At 47.7% G+C, this 22,589-nt stretch overlaps 1 protein-coding gene across 1 annotated transcript in view; it reads right to left on the bottom strand.

The window, feature by feature from the left end:
- Positions 1-8,215, bottom strand: part of CTNNBL1 (catenin beta like 1) — a 94,110-nt gene extending 85,895 nt beyond the window's left edge. The window contains exon 1 of the mRNA XM_081196419.1: positions 7,858-8,215. Within this exon, the coding sequence (XP_081052545.1) occupies positions 7,858-7,887 (30 nt within the window). The 5' untranslated portion in view covers positions 7,888-8,215. The remainder of the gene's footprint in view (positions 1-7,857) is intronic.
- Positions 8,216-22,589: the final 14,374 nt, after the last annotated feature.

Below are 22,589 nucleotides of genomic sequence, written 5' to 3'. Positions count from 1 at the left end.
CTCTTAATGCCATCAGCTCCAGAGTTGAAAAGGCTACAGCAGAAGGCAGAGTACGGATTGCCACAGAAGAAAGGGCGTCATGAAGACCCTATCGATTAACGGGAACAGAAAGCACCAACTCACTGCCACATTTCTAGGGGATATCACATGCACAGCCAACCTTTCTGATAACTGTTTTCACATTTCAAACACCCATGCAGGTGGCTTTGAAATAAATTCCATTTGCCACATGAAGAGAGCTCAGTGAAATGTGCTTAAGATACAGATTTCAGTTTCACAAATGCCACATCAAGGGTGGTAGTGAAGTGACGCACGGAGGATATCAATATAAAGGCATGGCTATAATGCAAAGGGGTGTGGAACACATGCGGGGGGGGGAGATGTCCAGATGCCGCTGAACTAGGACCCCCAACATCCTGGACTGCTGGCCATGCTGGGACTTGGAAGCCAAAAACATCTAGAGGGCTCCAGGTTCCCCATCCCAGATACAGTGGTACCTCGGGTTAAGAACTTAATTCATTCTGGAGGTCCATTCTTAACCTGAAACTGTTCTTAACCTGAGGTACCACTTTAGCTAATGGGGCCTCCTGCTACCACCACCTGATTTCTGTTCTCATCCTGAAGCAAAGTTCTTCACCTGAGGTACTTTTTCTGGGTTAGCGGAGTCTGTAACCTGAAGTGTCTGTAACCCGAGGTACCACTGTATAGCAGTGCGGCATTTTTAGAACTGGGGAAGGAAGGGAAGAATTATATGAACCTAACTTGTTTGACCTCACAAGTGTTATTCCCATTTCAGACTGGACACTGAGATGATCGGATTGCTCGAGGTTACACAATAGGGGGGCAGAAACTTTTCAGCAAAACAGCATGTGCTCTAAGAGTCGCAAGATAGAGTCCCTTGCAACTACAGGCGCCCCAGGAGCTATTCCTCAGTATCCTCTGCAGAACTGCAAGGAATCCCAAGGTGCAACGACTGGGATCAGACGTCACTTTCTGGGCACCTCCAAAAGAACTTTCCCTCAAGGGGCTGCTCGCGCTTGCAGAGCAGAAATGATAGGCCCCCTGGGCATTGTAGCAAAGAGATTTTTTTAGAAGGGGGGGCTGGAGGCAACTTAAGATTCAGTAACAAACCTTCCTCTTACCCAGCGCAAGCAGCTGCTCCCCACAGCCTGAAAAGTGTTGGGCCCAATACAATAAAGAGGGCAGACAGCTAGATTAGATAGGTTAGAAGAGATTAGATAGATTTCATTCTTTTATATAAGTTGCCTTGGGACTTCTGAATCAACTCAGCTGCCTTGGTTGTGGGTGGGGGGACCACTTTGTGGTGGTTCTAATTGCTTTTGGATGAAAGAGGTGCTTGTGGGGGGTGTTCCAATATGGAATTCTACAGCGGCTGATCATACTCCCCATGCCACTTAACATCTATACGAAACGGCTACGTGGGGTCACCTGAATATTTGTTTTGCAATGTCATCAATATGCTGATGACATGCAGCACTATTTCTGCTTTGTACCTCCACAGGTCTGGCAAGAGCCGATAAACTGGAGCTCAATCCAAACCAGGCTGAGGCAGTTAGTGGGTGGATGGGAGCCAACCTGTTCTGGATAGTGATGCACTCCTTGGATCCCAAGAAAGACAAAATGCTGCAGGCTCAACTGTTCAATTCCAATCTGTTACCTCCAAGGATGTGGACAGGCTGCTTGGACGAGTGAAACCAACCACCAGTCTCCTTGATCCTTGCCCATCCTGGCTTATAAAAGCTAGCCGGGAAGGGCTGGGCGATGGGCTTTGCGAGGTGGTGAATGCTTCTCTCTGTGAGGGAGTCTTCCCAGACCCGCTGAAAGAGGCGGTTATTAAACCGCTTCTTAAAAAACCATCTTTAGATGCGGCCACGATGGCCAACTATCGCCCAGTCTCAAATCTTCCATTCTTGGGCAAGGTGATTGAGCGAGTGGTTGCTGAACAACTCCAGGCACGCCTGGAAGAAGCGGACCATTTGGATCCCTTCCAGTTGGGATTCAGGCCTCATCATGGGACTGAAACTGCCTTGGTCGAACTGGTTGATGATCTCCGGCCGGCTAGGGACAAAGATGAGAGCTGTTTCCTAGTTCTGCTGGATCTCTCAGTGGCTTTTGACACCATTGACCATAACATCCTTCTGGACCGTTTATAGGAGCTGGGAGATGGGGCACTGTTGTACAGTGGTTCGTGTTCAGAAAGTGGTGGTGGGAGATGAGTGTTCAGACCCCTGGGCTCTCACTTGTGGGGTGTTTCAGGGTTCTGTCCTCTCCCCCATGCTTTTCAACATCTACATGCAGCCGCTGGGAGAGATCATCAGGGGATTTGGGCTGGGTGTTCACCAGTATGCGGATGATACCCAGCTCTACCTCTCTTTCAAATCAGAACCAGTGAAGGCGGTGAAGGTCCTGTGTGAGTGTCTGGAGGCGGTTAGAGGATGGATGGCGGCTAACAGATTGAGGTTAAATCCCGACAAAGCAGAAGTACTGTTTTTGGGGGACAGGAGGCGGGCAGGTGTGGAGGACTCCCTGGTCCTGAATGGGGTAACTGTGCCCCTGAAGGAGCAGGTGCGTAGCCTGGGAGTCATTTTGGACTCACAGCTGACCATGGAGGCGCAGGTCAATTCTGTGTCCAGGGCAGCTGTTTACCATCTGGTACGTAGGCTGAGACGCTATCTGTCCGCGGACTGCCTCGCCAGAGTGGTGCATGCTCTGGTTATCTCTCGCTTGGACTACTGCAATGCGCTCTACGTGGGGCTGCCTTTGAAGGTAACCCAGAAACTACAACTAATCCAGAATGTGGCAGCTAGACTGGTGACGGGGAGCAGCCACCAAGACCACATAACACTGGTCTTGAAAGATCTTCATTGGCTCCCAGTACGTTTCCGAGCACAATTCAAAGTGTTGCTGCTGACCTTTAAAGCCCTAAATGGCCTAGGTCCAGTATACCTGAAGAAGCGTCTTCACCCCCATCGTTCTACCCAGACACTGAGGTCCAGCGCCAAGGGCCTTCTGGTGGTTCCCTCACTGTGAAAGCCAAGTCACAGGGAACCAGGCAGAGGGCCTTCTCGGTAGTGGCACCCACCCTGTGGAACGCCCTCCCACCAGATCTCAAAGAGAAAAACAACTACGAGACTTTTAGAAGACATCTGAAGGCAGCCCTGTTTAGGGAAGCTTTTAATGTTTAACAGACTACTGTATTTTAATATTTTGTTGGAAGCCGCCCAGAGTGGCTGGGGAAACCCAGCCAGATGGGCGGTGTATAAATAAATTATTGTTGTTGTTGTCGTTGTTGTATTCCCAAATATTATTGCCTTGCAGCAGCACAAAACAAGGATAGGGAACCTCTGGCCCTCCAGGTGTGCCTGCTTCACAGCAGGGGATCTGCAGGTGGTCCTTGTGAGAAGAGGAAGGGAGAGTCCCTAAAACTCACCTAGCAGGGACCCAGGACTAGAAGCTTGGAAAGGAAGGGGCCGGGGGGTGGGGGGAGTAGGTGGGGGAGGAACAACATAAAAAAAATGGAAAGGGGTGAGACGGAGCATCAAATTGGTTCTCAAAATCACCTATTTTTGTTACATGGAAGCTGGAAAAGCAAATGAGGTGCAACTTTAATTTAACCCATTTCAAATACCTTCAGTCTTGAGAAATTATTCAACTGTTAAATAGAAGCAAAGCTGCATCTCCTCTTAGCTTTCCATGGATAGAATTGCATCTCCAAGCATGACTAAAAACTGTCGAGGAGCTATTTATTTCAAATGCACCTCCCAGGTCTGCCTCCTACAGTTTTCCTGCTATTGGTACAACCTTCTCTCTTTGGCATGTTCTGCTTCATTTGAGCACTGAGCTTTAACAGGGGAACCTGAGGCCTTCCAGATGGGTGCTGGACCCCCAACTCCCACCAGCCCCAGCCAGCGTGGTGAGGAATGCTGGGAACCACACAGCAGCACAAGTCTCCCATCACTGCTCCATGGCACCTTAAGTGATTGATATTTATGAGGTGGGCATTAGAATGAATGCAAAAGGCTACGTGCCTACCACCAAAGGCCACACCACCCGCATTTCAAGAACACGAAAGTGACAAAGTGTAAGAAAGAATCCAAAAATGTTAGCTAGAGGCATCATCATTCTCAGCTACAGCAGCCCTAACGGCTTCCTCCCCCCCCCCCCCGAAGTGATAAAAATCTTAATACTGTAATTATTAAAAATCAAACAACAAACTCAAAAATAGAATTTTCAGAAAATAGAGAAATCAATTCTGAAGGTAGCTTAGCTTGGTGCAAGATATGAATTCAAGTGCACACCTGTGTGATGGTGAAGCCACTCTCTGGAAAGAGGCAGAGCCAAGTACCTGCAATCAGCACATGTACAATCCAGGTGCAAGAGAGACACACCTGGCTGCTCCCCAAGAGAGACTTTGTTTCTCCAGCCATCTTCAGCCACCCATGGAACCCTTTCTCCAGAGTTACTTGTCTTTCCCCGTTCTCTTCCCCAAAGCTGGAAGTGGAGCCCAGAGAGGCCACACGAGGCTTCCTCACAGAACACAAGCCCTGAAGGTGGATCAGACGAAGGCAGGCCATTCAGTGCAGCAGCATCCTGCTGCCCAGTGTGGCCAACCAGAAGCCACTTGAGAAGCCCAAACATGGCACATGGAGGCAACAGTACTTCCTCAACTACGCCTTCCCAGCAAATGGTATTCAATGGATGGAGGGCATCATTGGTTCTAGTATTATGGTGAGACAGGCATCTGCCCAAGGCCTTATGCGAGTCCTTCCTAGTCTTGATGACACCTGTGGTCCTTTCAACGTGGAGATGCTGAGCCCGGAACCTGGGAACTTCTACACACAAAGCTGGTGCTTCTATCCACCAAGCCACAGGTTGTCTCTCTTACTCCAATGTTTATTACTTTTTAAGAGACTTATACAGTCATACCTCGGGTTCAATATGCTTCAGGTTGAGCACTTTTGGGTTGCGCTCCGCGGCAACCCGGAAATAACGGAGCGCGTTACTTCCAGGTTTCGCCGCTTGCGCATGTGCAGACACTCAAAATGACATCACGCGCATGCGCGGAAGCGGCAAAACGCGACACGCGCCGTCGCGTCTTACGTTCCATTCAGGATGCGAACGGGGCTCCGGAATGGATCCCGCTCGCATCCCGAGGTACCAATGTATACTGCTTTACACTGTAAAATTACCCAACTGGTACAAGAATAAAACAGCACAATAAAATTGCATCAAACGACATGCAGAGACAAGAAAACAGTGAGCAGAGGACAATTAAGTCAACATTTTAAAACTACTTTGAGTTTGTTTGTTTTTTTACAATCAAGCAGTGAATAAATTTTATGAAATAAACACCAATGGCCAGAAAATGCTTTAAAAAGGTTTTAAATATTTAATAACACAATATTATTATTCTATAGTATTCTAATGATTGCTGAATGTTACTTTATTTGATGCAGGTTGCTTATTTTAAAGTTTTGCTTCATTATCACGTTTGTATTGCATTAGGTTGTTATGGTGGCGCTGTGGTCTAAACCACAGAGCCTAGGGCTTGCCAATCAGAAGGTCAGCGGTTCCAATCCCTGTGACGGGGTGAGCTCCCGTTGCTCGGTCCCTGCTCCTGCCAACCTAGCAGTTCGAAAGCACTTCAAAGTACAAGTAGATAAATAGGTACCGCTCCAGGCGGGAAGGTGAATGGCGTTTCCGTGCGCTGCTCTGGTTCGCCAGAAGCGGCTTAGTCATGCTGGCCACATGACCCGGAAGCTGTACGCCGGCTCTCTCGGCCAATAAAGCGAGATGAGCGCCACAACCCCAGAGTCGGCCAGGACTGGACCTGACAGTCAGGGGTCCCTTTACCTTACAGAGTAATTGGTGGGGAAGTAGGATGGCTTGAGTTTCCCACTGGGCATTGCAGTGGTCCTTCACATCAGATCAGACTATTGGTCCAACTAGGCCACTATTGTCTGCTGTTGCTGTTACTGGCTATGCACCCCACCTGCTGCCAGGGACTGCGCTTCTGTATTCAGAGCCTGTGCTCTGCCCTGGAGTTATGGTCCCTCAATGAACACTTACGTCCAATGTGCAGGCATTTGCTGGTGATCATGCTTTTATTCCATGCTGCAAAAAAGAACAACATACCATCCCCCTGCTCCATCCTGCCTGCCAAGATCTGTTATGGGTAGAAAGAGAGTAGGCTGGATAAGACATCTCCGTTCCACACCCCCACCCCACAGGCTTCTAACTTCTAATAATAATAATAATTAATTACTTGTACGCTGTGGTCTAAACCCCAGAGCCTAGGGCTTGCTGATCAGAAGGTCAGCGGTTTGAATCCCCGCGATGGGTTGAGCTCCCATTGCTTGGTCCCTGCTCCTGACAACCTAGCAGTTCGAAAGCATGTCAAAATGCAAGTAGATAAATAGGTACCACTCCGGCGGGAAGGTAAATGGCGTTTCCGTGCGCTGCTCTGGTTCACCAGAAGTGGCTTATTCCTGCTGGCCACATGACCCGGAAGCTGTACGCCGGCTCCCTCGGCCAGTAAAGCGAGATGAGCGCCGCAACCCCAGAGTCGGCCACGACTGAACCTAATGGTCAGGGGTCCCTTTACCTTTTACCAAACTTAAAACCATGGCGAGTCCTGGTCTGAATAGAGACATTGGATTGTTATCTCATTATGCATGATAAAGCTATTTTTAGCCATCTCACCCCTTGCTTTTTCCTTTAAGACCAATTGCAGTCGTTAACAGTCGTCAACAGGTTTACCACACCTCTCAGCCCGTCACCCATTCCACCCCCCTTCTGAGTAATACTCCTCCCCACCTTCTCACTATATATAAGGGATGGTGACTTCTGTGTCAGTGTATCTGAAGAAGTGTGCATGCACATGAAAGCTCATACCAAGAACAAACTGAGTTGGTCTCGAAGGTGCTACTGGAAGATACACAAATTAAAAGCGATGGTGATGAAGATGATGATTTCCATGTAATACCCCTCCCCACCCTCTCACTATATATAAGGGTCTGGCAACTTCTGTGTCAGTGTATCTGAAGAAGTGTGCATGCACACGAAAGCTCATACCAAGAACTAACTGACCTGGTCTCGAAGGCGCTACTGGAAGATATACAAATTAAAAGCGAGGCCCTAAACGGCCTCGGTCCAGTATACCTGAAGGAGCGTCTCCACCCCCATCAGTCTGCCCGGACGCTGAGGTCCAGCGCCGAGGGCCTTCTGGCGGTTCCCTCACTGCGAGAAGCAAAGCTACAGGGAACCAGGCAGAGGGCCTTCTCGGTAGTGGCACCCGCCCTGTAGAACACCCTCCAGCCAGATGTCAAAGAGATAAACAACTACCTGACATTCAGGAGACATCTTAAGGCAGCCCTGTTCAGGGAAGTTTTTAACGTGTGACATTTTACTGTATTTTTGGTTTTTATGGAAGCCGCCCAGAGTGGCTGGGGAGGCCCAGCCAGATGGGCGGGGTATAAATAATAAATTATTATTATTATTATTATTATTATTATTATTATTATTATTATTATTATTATTATTATTATTATTATTATTATTATTATTATTATGATTTCCCTGTCGTGAGCCGCCCTGTGCGATCTTCGGGCGAAAGGCGGTCTTACATGCACACATTTAACAAGTGAGAGCAACCATGGGGGGGGGGGGAGGCAGGGCTCCCCCCGGGCCCCTCCCCCACCCCGAAACAACAAGACATGATGCAGCCCCCCTCCCCCCGCCGGTAACCATGGCGACACCTCAGGCGCCTCCTCGCCCCGGGGCGGGGAGGTGGTGGGGATCCCTCCCCGGCTCGCCCCCCTCTCCGCCCCCGCTGACCTGGTAGCTGAGCAGCTCCCCGACGTCCATGCCGGCGCGCCCCTTCCCCGTCGCCAACCGGCGCTTCTCTCGCCGCCTGCGCCGCCTTCTTCTTCTTCCGGACTGTCGCAAAAGGCCGCGAAGCTGCCGCAAAGTGCCCGGAAGGGGCGGGGGAGGGAGAAGGGCCGCCGCCGTAAAGCGCGCGCGCCGCACGTGGAGGCGCCGCTCGGCCGAAGGAGGAGCTGCGGCGGCGGCGGCTATTGCGTCTGGCGCCCCTGGCGGCCGGGCTGGGAATCGGCGCGCTTCCTGGCGGCATTCCTTTCCCCCGCCCTCCTTGCGAGGGAGGCAGTGTCGCGCAGCGGTTAGAGCGGCGGCTCCCAAGCTTTTTTTTCCCTCCCCATCATTATGATTATGATTATTTTCTTATCCTGCGTCTTGTTTAGGCGGTTTTGTTGGGTGGAGGGGAGGCTGCTACTGATGATTTTAATCTTTCCTATCATTGTTTTAGATCTTCTTATGATGTGTATATAAGGTCCCATCACCTCCTGGCAAATAGAAGGGGAAGAAATGGAGGCAGTGAGAGATTTTACTTTCTTGGGCTCCATGATCACTGCAGATGGTGACAGCAGTCACGAAATTAAAAGATGCCTGCTTCTTGGGAGAAAAGCAATGACAGACCTAGAAAGCATCTTAAAAAGCAGAGACATCACCTTGCCAACAAAGGTCCGTATAGTTCAAGCTCTGGTTTTCCCAGTAGTGATGTATGGAAGTGAGAGCTGGACCATCAAGAAGGCTGATCCCCGAAGAATGGATGCTTTTGAATTCTGGTGCTGGAGGAGACTCTGGAGAGTCCCATGGACTGCAAGAAGGTCAAACCTCTCCATTCTGAAGGAAATCAGCCCTGAGTGCTCACTGGAAGGACAGATCCTGAAGCTGAGGCTCCAAGACTTTGGCCACCTCATGAGAAGAGAAGACTCCCTGGCAAAGACCCTGATGTTGGGAAAGATGGAGGGCACAAGGAGAAGGGGATGACAGAGGATGAGATGGTTGGATGGTGTTCTCGAAGCTACGAAGATGAATCTGACCAAACTGTGGGAGGCAGTGGAAGACAGGAGTGCCTGGCGTGCTCTGGTCCAGGGGTCACAAACTGTCGGACACAACTAAACGACTAAACAACAACAACATGATATATGTGGAAATCTGTTGTGTGCCTGTCAGTGTTTTATTTGTTGTTTATGGCTACTTCTGTTATGTGCGTAATTATGTGGGTATTTTTCATGTCGTAAGCTGCCTACAGTGTGGTTTTTAACTATGGAAGGGCAGCATCCGAATAAAATGATGTTTGCATGCATTAAATTTGTTGGCTGCTTGTCACCCAAAGGGGAGAAACAAAAACAGAAGGAGATGAAGGGGAAAGAGGGGGTGTCATATGATACATTAATATTTCATAACACCTATGAAAAAATAAAAACCACACACCCGCTTTATAAATAATAAAGCTACACATTAAAATTCAGCAAAGATAGGGTGGGGGTGATGCCTCCCTTGATAGGTGGGGGGGGAGCTTCTGTATATGCAGATGTTGTGTCTAGATTCATATAAGAGCACACTTTGCATGTAGAAAATCCCAGGTGTGGAAGTTCCATTCAGAGAAGAATGGCTGATGAAGATGATGGATTATGCCAAAATGGCGAAACTGACTGGGAAAATCGGAAACCAGGAAGAGAAGAACTTTAGAGAGAGCCAGTGTGGTGTAGTGGTTAAGAGCGGTAGTCACGTAATCTGGGAAACCGGGTTCGCGTCTCCGCTCCTCCACATGCAGCTGCTGGGTGACCTTGGGCCAGTCACACTTCTCTGAAGTCTCTCAGCCCCACTCACCTCACAGAATGTTTGTTGTGGGGGAGGAAGGGAAAGGAGAATGTTAGCCGCTTTGAGACTCCTTAGGGTAGTGATAAAGCAGGATATCAAATCCAAACTCTTCTTCTTCTTCTTCTTAAGAAGGAATGGGGGGGATCTATAATGTATTTAAGAGAAATACATTATATTTCTCCATCTTTCCTCCATCTTTCCCAACATCAGGGTCTTTTCCAGGGAGTCTTCTCTTCTCATGAGGTGGCCAAAGTCTTGGAGCCTCAGCTTCAGGATCTGTCCTTCCAGTGAGCACTCAGGGCTGATTTCCTTCAGAATGAAGAGGTTGGATCTTCTTGCAGTCCATGGGACTCTCAAGAGTCTCCTCCAGCACCAGAATTCAAAAGCATCCATTCTTCAGCGATCAGCCTTCTTGATGGTCCAGCTCTCACTTCCATACATCACTACTGGGAAAACCAGAGCTTTAACTATACGGACCTTGGTCGGCAAGGTGATGTCTCTGCTTTTTAAGTAGCTGTCTAGGTTTGTCATTGCTCCAACATGGCTATCTACCTGAATTTTCAAAAAAAAAAAAGGTGTCGTCGTAGTGATTTCCACCATTTTAACTACATGCTTTAGGGACGCAGGTGGCGCTGTGGGTTAAACCACAGAGCCTAGGACTTGCCGATCAGAAGGTCGGCGGTTCGAATCCCCGAGACGGTGAGCTCCTGTTGCTCGGTCCCTGCTCATGCCAACGTAGCAGTTCGGGAGCACGTCAAAGTGCAAGTAGACAAATAGGTACTGCTCTGGCGGGAAGGTAAACGGCGTTTCCGTGCACTGCTCTGGTTCACCAGAAGCGGCTTAGTCATGCTGGCCACATGACCCGGAAGCTGTATGCCAGCTCCCTTGGCCAATAAAGCAAGATGAGCGCTGCAACCCCAGAGTCGGCCATGACTGGACCTAATGGTCAGGGGTCCCTTTACCTTTACCTAACTACATGCTGCGTGAAGAAACTTGTTGTTTTATCCAACCTGACTCTTCCTACATTCAGCTTCACTGAATGTCCACAAGTTCTAATGCTATGAGAGAGGGAGAAAAACTTTTTCTTATCCACTTTCTCCAGATTTGCAAATAAACCCCACTACTATTTCTTGCAAAAGTGTGCTATGTGTTCTCTGCTGGAAAATGATTCTGCAGACCGCTACGCTGAGAACCCCCTCATTGCTCAAGGAAAGTGGAGAAAAACTCCTCCGTTAAACCAAAGATGTGATCCATGTATTTCATTTGCAGGAGATCTGAAGTAGTGAAAAGCAAAAACTGCCAGCACAAATTGGAAAAGAAAGCTAATTGCACGGAATCCTGCAAAACATTGTGTAGTGTGTCTTTTTCTCCCACCCCCTTTAGGAAAACGAACAAACAAACAAACTCCTGTATCATTAACAACAGCGGAGTACGCACAGTTATCTCTGTGGGAGTTTTCTTGAAAGATAGGCCTGAAATTAAAAACATATATAATTTTTTGACAGACGCCTTCAGCCAGCGCCCCAGTCGTTTCAGTGTAGCTGACGACGAACCAGTCAGGATGAAATTAACTCCACAAATCTCTGCTCTAAAGAAGAGATAAATGGCACATAATTATTGCATCATCCTTTTTATTGAGCATCCAGATAGAGCCAGCTGTGACCAAGGGACGCCAGTGCAGTTACGCTGCGGAGATCAGTGTATTCTTGGGAATGTTGAAGAGTTACTGGGAAGCTTGATGACTAGCGCTGAGCAAGAAGGCACAATAATTTGTACACAAATAAATAGAGAACAAACACTTGACAGCACAAGCCTACGCATGATGTGCTCAGACCCATGTCCTGTTCAGTTAAGGTAAGTGGACCCTGCTATTGCTTCCAAGTCCCAGTTGCTGGAAACCACGGGAAGAAAGACGGCTCTTCCGCTCGGATCCTGCCTGCAGGTTTCCCACAATGGGCATCTATCTGGTTGTCTTCTTGTCTTCTGGACTTGATGGGCCATTGGCACGGATCCAGCAGGGTCTTCTTCTCTTTTCTTAGAATGGCCGCCTAGGAAATGTAAAAGAGGCATTGCACAAGAGTAAAAAAGGAAAGAGTTACAGTGGTCCCTTGGTTCTCAAAATTAATCCATCCCGGAAGTCCATTCCAAAACCAACGCGTTCCAAAACCAAGGCATGCTTTCCCATAGAAAGTCATGCAAAACAGATTAATCCATCCCAGACTTAAAAAACAACCCTAAAGCAGCATTTTAACATGATTTTTTCCCTATCTAACCAGACCCTTGCTCCATAAAATGAAAGCAATAAGCAATGTACTGCAGTCACACAATCAATTAATCATTAGATGAACTGAACTGGGTTCCACACAGTCACAAAAACAAAACATAAAATAGCCATGAGAAACACAAAATAAATAGCAAAAAGAGACAGGCCTCAGCATAACACTCGAAACAGAAGTGTGGCACTCAAAACGGAGCACGTTCGGCTTCCGAAAAAAGTTCGCAAACCAGAACACTTAGTTCTGGGTTTGCACTGTTTGGGTTCCAAGTTGTTTCAGTACCAAGGCGTTTGAGAACCAAGGTCTGTACTGCAAAACAGAACCGAAAGCCCAGCAGGTGTAACACCACAAGCAAAAGAATCAATTGACCCATCTGAGTGGATGTTTCTGCGATAGCTCCGCTAGTTCATAGAATCTTAGAGCTGGAAGGGACCCCTGAGGGTCATCTAGTCTAACCCCCTGCAATGCAGGAATCTCAGCAAAGGCATCCATGACAGATGGCCATCCAACCTCCACTTAAAAACCTCCAAGGAAGGAGAGTGCACCACCTCCCGACGGAGACCATCACTATGGATCCATCAAGGCTGAAGTCCTTTATCGTTATTATCACTCTAGTATTATATCTGTTAAATTTGTATGCAACCATTGGCAGCGCCAGATAGCAGCCTCCTGTGTCGTCCACAGAATCTAGCCTCGAATCTGCCGCCCGGACCAGGCAAGTGATGCCACCCAAATGCACAGCATTGCCCAGCAACTCATCACCAGGAACCCACCTGGGCCCTTGGCAGGTCTGCTGGCTGGCATTCCTCTTTGGAAAAACAATTCAGGTTTCTCCTGCAGCTGCCGAGCTGAAATTTGTGCACAGCCTGGGGGCGGATTTGTAGTGGGACCTTTGGGTGGAAGCTTCAAATGAGCCAGGGTTCTGGGGGGCATTTGCAGATGTCTTCAGCCACAGAGAGGGGGGTGTATTTGTGTGTGTTGAGCACATGGAAGGAATGAGGGGAACTCTGACACCTCCTAAGGTAAAGGTAAAGGTAAAGGGACCATGAGGTCCAGTCCTGGCCGACTCTGGGGTTGCAGCACTCATCTCGCTTTATTGGCTGAGGGAGCCGGCGTACAGCTTCCGGGTCATGTGGCCAGCATGGTGAACCAGAGCAGCGCACGGAAATGCCGTTTACCTTCCTGCCTGGGCGGTACCTATTTATCTACTTGCACTTTGACGTCCTTTTGAACTGCTAGGTTGGCAGGAGCAGGGACTGAGAAATGAGAGCTCACCCCGTCGCAGGGATTTGAACCACCGACCTTCTGATCGGCAAGTCCTAGGCTCTGTGGTTTAACCCACAGCGCCACACCTCCTGGATATACACTAATCGCCACATTGTTCTCCTTTATTTATTGATATTTAAATGATTTTTTTTATTGACAGCTTCTCTGTCTTTACGGATGCGTTTCTTTGCCTTTTCGGTTTTAATTGTTGTGTAGGCATTTTTCTTTTAAAAAATCATCTTGCTGTGTTTTATGCAAACCGCTTAGGGATTTTGCATATTAAGCAGTATATAAATATTTTTGATGATGGCTACAATGAATAAAATGGGTGTGGGCTGGAATCCTCAAACAAGTTATCACTGTTGTTGGAGAAGGCCGTCTCCGATGGCTCTTTGCTGCTTTCTCAATTTGCTAACTTGAGAAAAACAGACAAGACCTTGCAGAGGTCTGGCTTTCCCAGAAGCCCCTGGGGCTCCTCTCTCGCACACCTCCGAACTGTAGCGCCGTTCCTGGCCTCCGAAGACTCCAATCCGGCTTTATTGCTGCCTGGGAAACTAAATTCTCTCCCCCACGATTGCGAGGGAGGATTCAATAACAGAGCAGTGTTATCCAATAAAGGGAGATGGAGCATGGGGACAAAATATTGAATTAAAGGCAAATACAGAAAGCAAACGAAGACGAGAAGCTGGAGAAAACAGGAGGGGCGGCTGGGAGCACGTTGCAGGCTGGCTGACTGCTAGGGTGGAACTGTAGCCTCAGGTAAAAAGGAAGCGATGGGAGCGAGGGCACCAAGCAACCACATGTCCGCTCTCATTAAATCATTTTTTAAACACATAGAGCCTGATACAGCACAGAGGGAAGTGTAAATGTAAGAAGAAAACACGAATTAAATTATCTTGCACAAGTTTTCCAGGTGCTTGGGGTTTGGGAGGGGTCAGTCTGAACGGTGCCCTGAGCTCCTTCCATTTCTTAGGGTTCTGTATCCAGTGGGGGTGGGAATCAAATGGAGGACTTTGCTGAACTGGTCAGACAAATCTCTAAGGCTGAAATATACTCAGAGTCGAGAATGGATTTTCTGCTCTTTATTCAGCTCATGGTGGTGAGGAGGAATGGAAGTTCCCCCCAAAATGTCTGCTTTATATACATTATTTACACAATGGGCCCCACGTGATTGGCTAATTCCGGGATTCTCCTGTAGGCCAATCAGGTTGCGGATTCACTTCCACCTGGAGCTGTATTGTGTGGCTCCTGTGAACCAATCAGACTGCTGCATTCTGGATCCTATTGTTCTAGGACCAATCAGACTGCTGCATTCTGAATCCTATTGTTCTAGGACCAATCAGACTGCTGCATTCTGAATCCTATTGTTCTAGGACCAATCAGATTGCTGCCTTTTGGATCCTATTCAACTCAGTACATAACAAAGGCAGTGACCTTAGCTGGCCACTTTAGGGTCCTCATCGGCACCCCAAAATAATGAGCTAAGGTTGCAGGAGCTACAACTAAGAGATTGAGCCCTCCAAGCTTAAAGATGGGCCTTTCCTCTATTCCCCTCACCTAGCTGCCAGGTAGGAGAACAAGAGCCCGACAGGTGTGATAGAGCTGGGCTGGAAGCAAAGGTGGAATCTGGAGACCCAGAGACCTGCTTGCTCTGTGCTGGAACCAAAGCTGTGACTAATGGAGAAGCAAGTTCTCCTGGGGTCTTAACGCTTTGAACTTTGGCTTGGTTACAGTTGGATATGGGATGGTTTCGGTTTAGCCCAGTGGTTCCCAAATTGGGTGGTAACACCCAATGAGAAGCAATTCGATGGCCGGGGGGGGGCGCTAAGAGGGAAGGGGGGGGCGCTGAAGCTGTAAATGACCAGCAGACTTTGAAAAGCTAGTATCGCTGGATCAAGTCCATCAGTTTTGTTGAATTAATTGAACTCATTTTGATTGGATTTTGAATAAATGTGCAATTGTTGCCATTTTGAATTTTATTCCTCAGTGGGTTGTTAACTATTCTTTTTATAGGGTGGGGTGAGACTCACTAAGGGGGAGTCTGTGCAACTGAGAGGGCATTGACCTGAAAAAGTTTGGTATAGATAGATGATAGATGAACGGGACGTGGGTGGCGCTGTGGGTTAAACCACAGAGCCTAGGACTTGCCGATCAGAAGGTCGGCAGTTCGAATCCCCGTGACGGGGTGAGCTCCCGTTGCTCCGTCCCTGCTCCTGCCAACCTAGCAGTTCGAAAGCACGTCAAAGTGCAAGTAGATAAATAGCTACCTCTCCGGCGGGAAGGGAAATGGCGTTTCCGTGCACTGCTCTGGTTCACCAGAAGCAGCTTAGTCATGCTGGCCACATGACCCAGAAGCTGTACGCCGGCTCCCTTGGCCAATAAAGCGAGATGAGCTGTGCAACCCCAGAGTCGGCCACTACTGGACCTAATGGTCAGGGGTCCCTTTACCTTTACCTTAGATGATAGATGATGATAGGTAGGTAGGTAGGTAGATAGATAGATAGATAGATAGATAGATAGATAGATAGAGATAGATGATAGATATAGAGAGATAGACAGATAGATATATAGATTAGATAGATAGATGATAGATAGATAGATAGATAGATAGATAGATAGATAGATAGATGATAGATAGAGATAGAGATAGCCACATAGATAGATGATAGATATAGATAGGATCATGTTATTGCAATTTAGATAAGTTGGATTTGCAAGGCCCCATATCAACGCTGCTTTCCTTTGTGCAAACAAACCAGCAACTGCAACAGCAACTGCAACCATTGTCTTCTCTTTTCTCTCTCACCCCCAGCTCATTTTTCAGCTGCAAGGTTGCTCCGCTGTGCCGATGACGAGCCACGCAGGGGATGCGCCTCGCAGGCTGCTTCTGGCCCATCCATCAAACCCCCGACAAAGCGCTCGTCTCCCACAAATAAAGTTATGACAAGAGCCCCCAACCCCTGGCTCCTCTCCCTGCCGTTGCCTCCACAACTCCATCATTGGCAGCATTATGAAGCAGCCGCGGAGCTGTTTGTCAGGGCCTCTGACAATCCCCAGTGAGTGACTGGAAGCAGTGCGGGGGCAGCCATGGCGCTGGAATGGGGGGGGCTCGGTACTGAGAGGCTCCCCCCATGTAATGCAAGCCAGGAAAGAGAGGCCCAGACGCGGCTGCCTGGAAACAGCTTCCAATGAAGCCCAAAATTAGCTCGCCTGGAAGCAGAACATCATTCAAAAGCTGCCCTTGCAACTCAAAAGGCATATTCCCTCCCAGGATCGCCCTATAGCAGTCTTCACTCCCCCACCCTGATTTTCTGGGGTGCTTATCCTGCTTCTATATTCTGGGATCACCCATATTCTGGAGCTTGAGAGGGAGGCAGTGTGGTGCAGTGGTTAGAGTGCTGGACTAGGGCCTGGGAGATTCAGAATAGATCAAAGGAAGTCCTCCTTCACACAGTTAAACTATGGAACTCCCTCCCACAAGAGGCAGTGATGACTAATTTGGATGGCTTTCAAAGAGGATTGGACGAATTAATGGAGGAGGAGAGGGCTATGGACAGCAGCTGGCCAGGATAGCTCTGCCCCCACAGCCTGAAGGGCCCTGCCCTACTTCTCTTCACCTGGCTTGGGGTGGGGCCTGACAGGTTCCATAAAGGAGTGCTGCTGCTGCTGCTGCTGCTGCTGCTGCTGGGCAGAGAGGGCTCCATTTTTTTCCCCTCCTTGTTTTCAAATTGCTTTTATTTTTTATCTATGTCATTTTAAATTTTGATTGATATTAATGCTGTACAGTCACACCTCGGGTTACAGACGCTTCAGGTTGCGTGATTTCAGGTTGCGCACTGCGCCAAACCTGGAAGTACCAGAATGGGTTACTTCCGGGTTTTGATGCTTGCGCATCCGTAGAAGCATCGAATCACAACCCACGCATGAGCAGACGTGGCGCTGCGGGTTGCGAATGCTGCGGGTTGTGAACGTGCTTCCCGCACAGATCACGTTTGCAACCTGAGCATCCACTGTATTCTTAGTTTTAGATTTTATCATTTATGTGGGAATTGTTTTCCGTTTGGTTGTGTGCTTTTGATGTGTTTTATTTATTGTTTATGACTTTTGTTATGTTGGTAATTATGTAAATCTTGTCATGCTGTAAGCCGCCCTGAGCATTATTTTAACAATGGAAAGGTGGCATACAAATAAAATGATGATGATGACTTGAACAGTTGGCATCCATCTGTCCCGGGAGACAACGGAGGAGTGCTCCTTCAAGGGAGAAGTCACATTGGTGAAAGGCTGCATCGCCTGCTGTGGCTGTAGAGACTGATATGGGAGAGACATGTTTAGTTGCAGCTGGGGCAGAGGAAGGCATCCGGTTGTGCTGCTGTAGATGTACCAGGCCGCTTCTTCTCTTTGCGCTCCTCCCAGCGGTCATTCCTCCTCTGGTCACTGCAATGGAAGCAGGACCTGTCTCCAGGCACTGTGGTCCTTTGCAAGGCATTCCCACAGGGCAAAGTTGATGTTGCAAGGCCTAAAATCATGTTTGCAGAAATTGCCAGTTGCTGGAAACCACAGGGGGAAAGAGTCTTTCTCATGTGCTTCCTGGTTTCCCACAGGCGTCAGGCTGCCCACTGTGAGTATCAAAAAAAACAAAAACCCCTGTTTCAGTAGTAGATAGGTAGCCGTGTTGGTCTGCCATAGTCAAAATAAAAAAATTCCTTCCAGTAGCACCTTAAAGACCAACTAAGTTAGTTCTTGGTATGAGCTTTCGTGTGCATGCACACTTCTTCAGATACACTGAAACAGAAGTTGCCAGATCCTTCTATATAGTGAGAAGGTGGGGAGGGGTGTTACTCAGAAGGGTGGTGGGAATGGGAGATAGGCAGATAGCTGAGAGAGCCTCTTGACGACTCTTAACGACTGTAATAGGTCTTACAGGAAAAGGCAAGGGGTGGGAAGGTGAGAAATGGTTTAGTTATGTATAGTGAGATAAGAATCCAATGTCTTTGTTCAGTCCAGGTCTTTTCATGGTTTTAAGTTTGGTAATGAGTTGTAATTCAGCAGCTTCTCTTTCCAGTCTATTTCTGAAATTCCTTTGTAGTAAAACAGCTACTTTGAGATCTTGTATAGAATGTCCTGGGAGATTGAAGTGTTCTCCTACTGGTTTCTCTGTTCTGTGATTCTTGATGTCAGATTTATGTCCGTTTATTCTTTGGCGTAAGGTTTGGCCTGTTTGTCCAATATAGAGAGCTGAAGGACACTGTTGGCATTTGATGGCATACACAATGTTAGACGATGAGCAATTAAATAGTCCCGAGATGGTATGTGTGATGTTGTTGGGGCCAGTAATGGTGTTGTCCGGGTGTATGTGGCAGCAAAGTTGGCATCTGGGTTTATTGCAGGCTCTGGTGCCAGTGTCTGTGTTAAGTCTGGTTGTAGTATTATTGTGGGTTAGGAGTTGTTTAAGATTGGGTGGCTGTCTGTAGGCAATGAAAGGTCTTCCTCCCAGAGCTTGAGAAAGAGAACTGTCATTGTCCAGGAGAGGTTGTAGATCTCTGATGATGCGTTGTACTGTTTTAACTTGGGAGCTGTATGTGATGACTAGAGGTGTTCTGTTATTTTCTTTTTTGGGTCTGTCTTGCAGCAAGTTCTCTCTGGGTATCAGTCTGGCTCTGTTGATCTGTTGTCTAACTTCATCTGCTGGGTATTTTAGTTCTGAGAAGGTTTGCTGTAGATCCCTTAGGTGAGAGTCTCTGTCTGTAGAATTGGAACAGATGCGGCTGTAACGTAGTGCCTGGCTATATACAATGGACTGTTTGGTATGTTTGGGATGGTAGCTAGAGGCATGTAGATATGTTTGTCGGTCAGTTGGTTTGCGGTATAAGGTGGTGTCTATGCGCCCATCCTGTATTTTTATAGTAGTGTCCAAAAAATGTATTTCTTGCATAGATTGATTCATTGTAAGGTTGATTGTGGGGTGAAAATCATTAAATTTCTGGTGAAAGGTGTCCAGGGTCTGTTGACCATGTGTCCAGATGATAAAAATATCGTCAATGTATCGCAGGTACAAGAGAGGTTTGAGTGGGTAGGAGTTCAGAAAACGTTGTTCTAAATCTGCCATGAAGATGTTGGCATACTGTGGGGCCATGCGGGTGCCCATTGCTGTGCCGCTGATCTGAAGAAACAGGTCATCACCGAATTTGAAGTTGTTGTGGGTAAGGACAAATTGGCAGAGTTTAGTGGCAAGGTCCGCTGTGGTTTTATCTGATATGGTGTTCCTTATAGCTTGTAAACCATCGTTGTGTGGGATGTTGGTATACAGAGATTCCACATCCATAGTAGCTAGTATAGTATTGTTGGGAAGATTATTTAAAGATTGTATTTTCCTCAGAAAATCTGTGGTGTCACGTACATAGCTGGGAGCATTGATGGCATATGGTTTCAGAACAGAGTCCATATAACCGGAGACACCCACTGTAACAGTGCCAATACCTGAAATGATGGGGCGTCCTGGATTTCCTGGTTTGTGTATTTTGGGTAGAAGATAGAAAGTTCCTGGTCGAGGTTCTGTTGGTGTGTTGGTGAGGATCTGTTCTTGGATGTGGGGGGGGGTAGCTCCTTAACAATCTTGTTTAGTTCTTTCTTGTATTCTTGTGTGGGGTCTGAGTCCAATTTTGTGTAAAAGGCGGTATTGGAAAGTTGTTTGTGAGCCTCCTGAATGTAGTCAGTTTTGTTCATGATGACGACAGCTCCACCTTTGTCTGCTTCTTTAATTATAATATCTGGGTTGTTTCTGAGATTATTTATGGCTCTCCTTTCAGCATGGTTTAGATTTTGTTGTAAGCGATGGTGTTTTCTGGTCACTTCTGTTTGGATTCTGTGGCGGAAGCAGTCAATGTACAAGTCCAGTGTGGTATTGCGTCCATCAGGAGGGGTCCATGTGGAGTCCCTTTTTGTGTAACACTTTTTCGGTGGTAGTTGGTGGTCCGTGTTCTGTTGGGAGGGTGGTTGTTGTTCTCCAGTGGGTTGAGAGGTGTTGTGTTGTGAAGTTGTTGTTTGCTCTGATTTGTCTTGTTGTTGTGTGTGTTGAAAATACTCCTTCAGGCGTAAACGGCGGAAAAATGCTTCCAAGTCCCCGTAGAACTGAATCATGTGTGGGGATTTGGCAGGGCAGAATGACAGTCCACGTGAAAGGACTGATTCCTCGGCTGGGCTGAGTGCTTGTTGTGAGAGATTGACAATATTGTTGATCTTGTTTTGATTAGTAGCCTGTAGGTTGGAAAGGTTGGAGAGTTTCTTGTTTTTCTGTTTTTTCAGTAGCTCCAGTTGAGAGTGGTAAATGTTTTGTTTTTCCTTTTGGAACTCTTGCCAAGCTTGGTGGTTCCTGATAGAGTTGTCCAATACAAGGAGTTCCTCCTTTATTAGCTTCTGTTTAGAGTAGAGAACGCTGATCAGATGTTTGAGCAGCTTCTTAGAGAAAGTGTTGCATAGTTTTCTTGCATATTCAGTGGGATACGTGGATTGTAGAGGGTTCTTAATTCTAAGACCCTTGGGTATAATGTCCAGGTTCTTGCATTTAGTAAGAAAGAAGATATCAGTCTGTACCTGTGCAAGTTTCTTGGTGAGGTTGATGGACTTCCATTTCATACGGCTCAATGTGGTGCCTTCCATGGTTCCAGTAGTAGATAGGTAGCCGTGTTGCAAAAAACCCCTGTGTTGCAAAAGAGAACGTTGACAATGTTGCAAAAGAGAACGTTGACAAAGAGAACGTTGATATTTTCATTCACATATATTCATTCGAAATAAGATGGGTTCATGAAACAATTCTATATTCTCCCACCACGCTGACGAAGATCTACGAAACAGCAGTCAATATCCGGAATCTCTGTTCAGTGTTGGACATTATATTTGCTGAATACACAAAGCTCTACAGCTTATCTTTCGTAATTCAAAGTTTGGTACCTCACTTCATTTAAAGATTTTCAGAGACTTTGAGACTAAGATTTCATTTTGAACTTGTTATGTTTGCAGTCAGAGATTTTACTTTCTTGGGCTCCATGATCACTGCAGATGGTGACAGCAGCCACGAAATTAAAAGGTGCCTGCTTATTGGGAGAAAAGCAATGACAAAGCTAGACAGCATCTTAAAAAGCAGAGACATCACCTTGCCAACAAAGGTCCGTATAGTTCAAGCTATGGTTTTCCCAGTAGTGATGTATGGAAGTGAGAGCTGGACCATCAAGAAGGCTGATCGCCAAAGAATGGATGCTTTTGAATTCTGGTGCTGGAGGAGACTCTTGAGAGTCCCATGGACTGCAAGAAGATCAAACCTTTCCATTCTGAAGGAAATCAGCCCTGAGTGCTCACTGGAAGGACAGATCCTGAAGCTGAGGCTCCAAGACTTTGGCCACCTCATGAGAAGAGAAGACTCCCTGGAAAAGACCCTGATGTTGGGAAAGAAGGAGGGCACAAGGAGAAGGGGGCGACAGAGGACGAGATGGTGGGACAGTGTTCTCGAAGCTACCAGCATGAGTTTGACCAAACTGCGGGAGGCAGTGGAAGACAGGAGGGCCTGGCCTGCTCTGGTCCAGGGGGTCACGAAGAGGCGGACACAACTAAAAAACAACAACATGGTCATCGTGTTGCCTAAACATTGTTGGCCACTGTGAGAACAGGATGCTGGACTGGACAAGCCATCGGTCTGACCCAAGAAGGCTCTCCTTTTCTTTTCCTGTTCCCAACCTCAGGGGGAGGACTGTGCACCTAAGCCACCTGGCCACCCCCTATAGTCGCTGGTTACCTGGACGTTTGCTTGCAGCTGCGCGTTGCGTCTGAAGGGCTGTAGGGACGGAGATGACTCCCCACTTCTTACCACAAAACTGCCGGCAGGGAAACAGAGGCTTTTCTCTCCAGTCCTTCCTGGGGACCAGACGAGGTGCCTGCAGGGATGAGGCGGAGAATCCCCCTTTTTCCTGCATTGTATTCCTCGGCTCCTTTCGCAATGCCGATGCCTCCAGATCTCATTCCGAATAAATAATTGTACTGAGCCACCCAGGTCCCCCGGTGATTAACTAAACACACGGAGGCTCGGCGAAATTGAATTAGTGGTGTGCACTCAGCCGTCGTGGCCCTCCCCACGTCATGAATATTAATGAGGGGTTATTAAGAAATGTAAATGATGCCTCAGGGGGCTGGGAGTCGGAGTGGGGCGGGGGGGGGGCGCTCTCTCTCTCTCTGGGAGCTGCAGCTTGATATGACAAACCATTAGGAAAACAGCCTGATCGAAGCCACTTTTTAATTATGTCAGATCTGCCGTTTTCCCGGGCACCGCGGCGTTTCCGGATGCTTTCGTTT

The sequence above is a fragment of the Podarcis bocagei genome, assembly GCF_964188305.1.
Source record: "Podarcis bocagei genome assembly, chromosome: 5".
Taxonomy (NCBI): Eukaryota; Metazoa; Chordata; class Lepidosauria; order Squamata; family Lacertidae; genus Podarcis; species Podarcis bocagei.
Note: the sequence above shows the minus strand (reverse complement) of the source record. Positions and strands in the feature narration are given on the sequence as shown.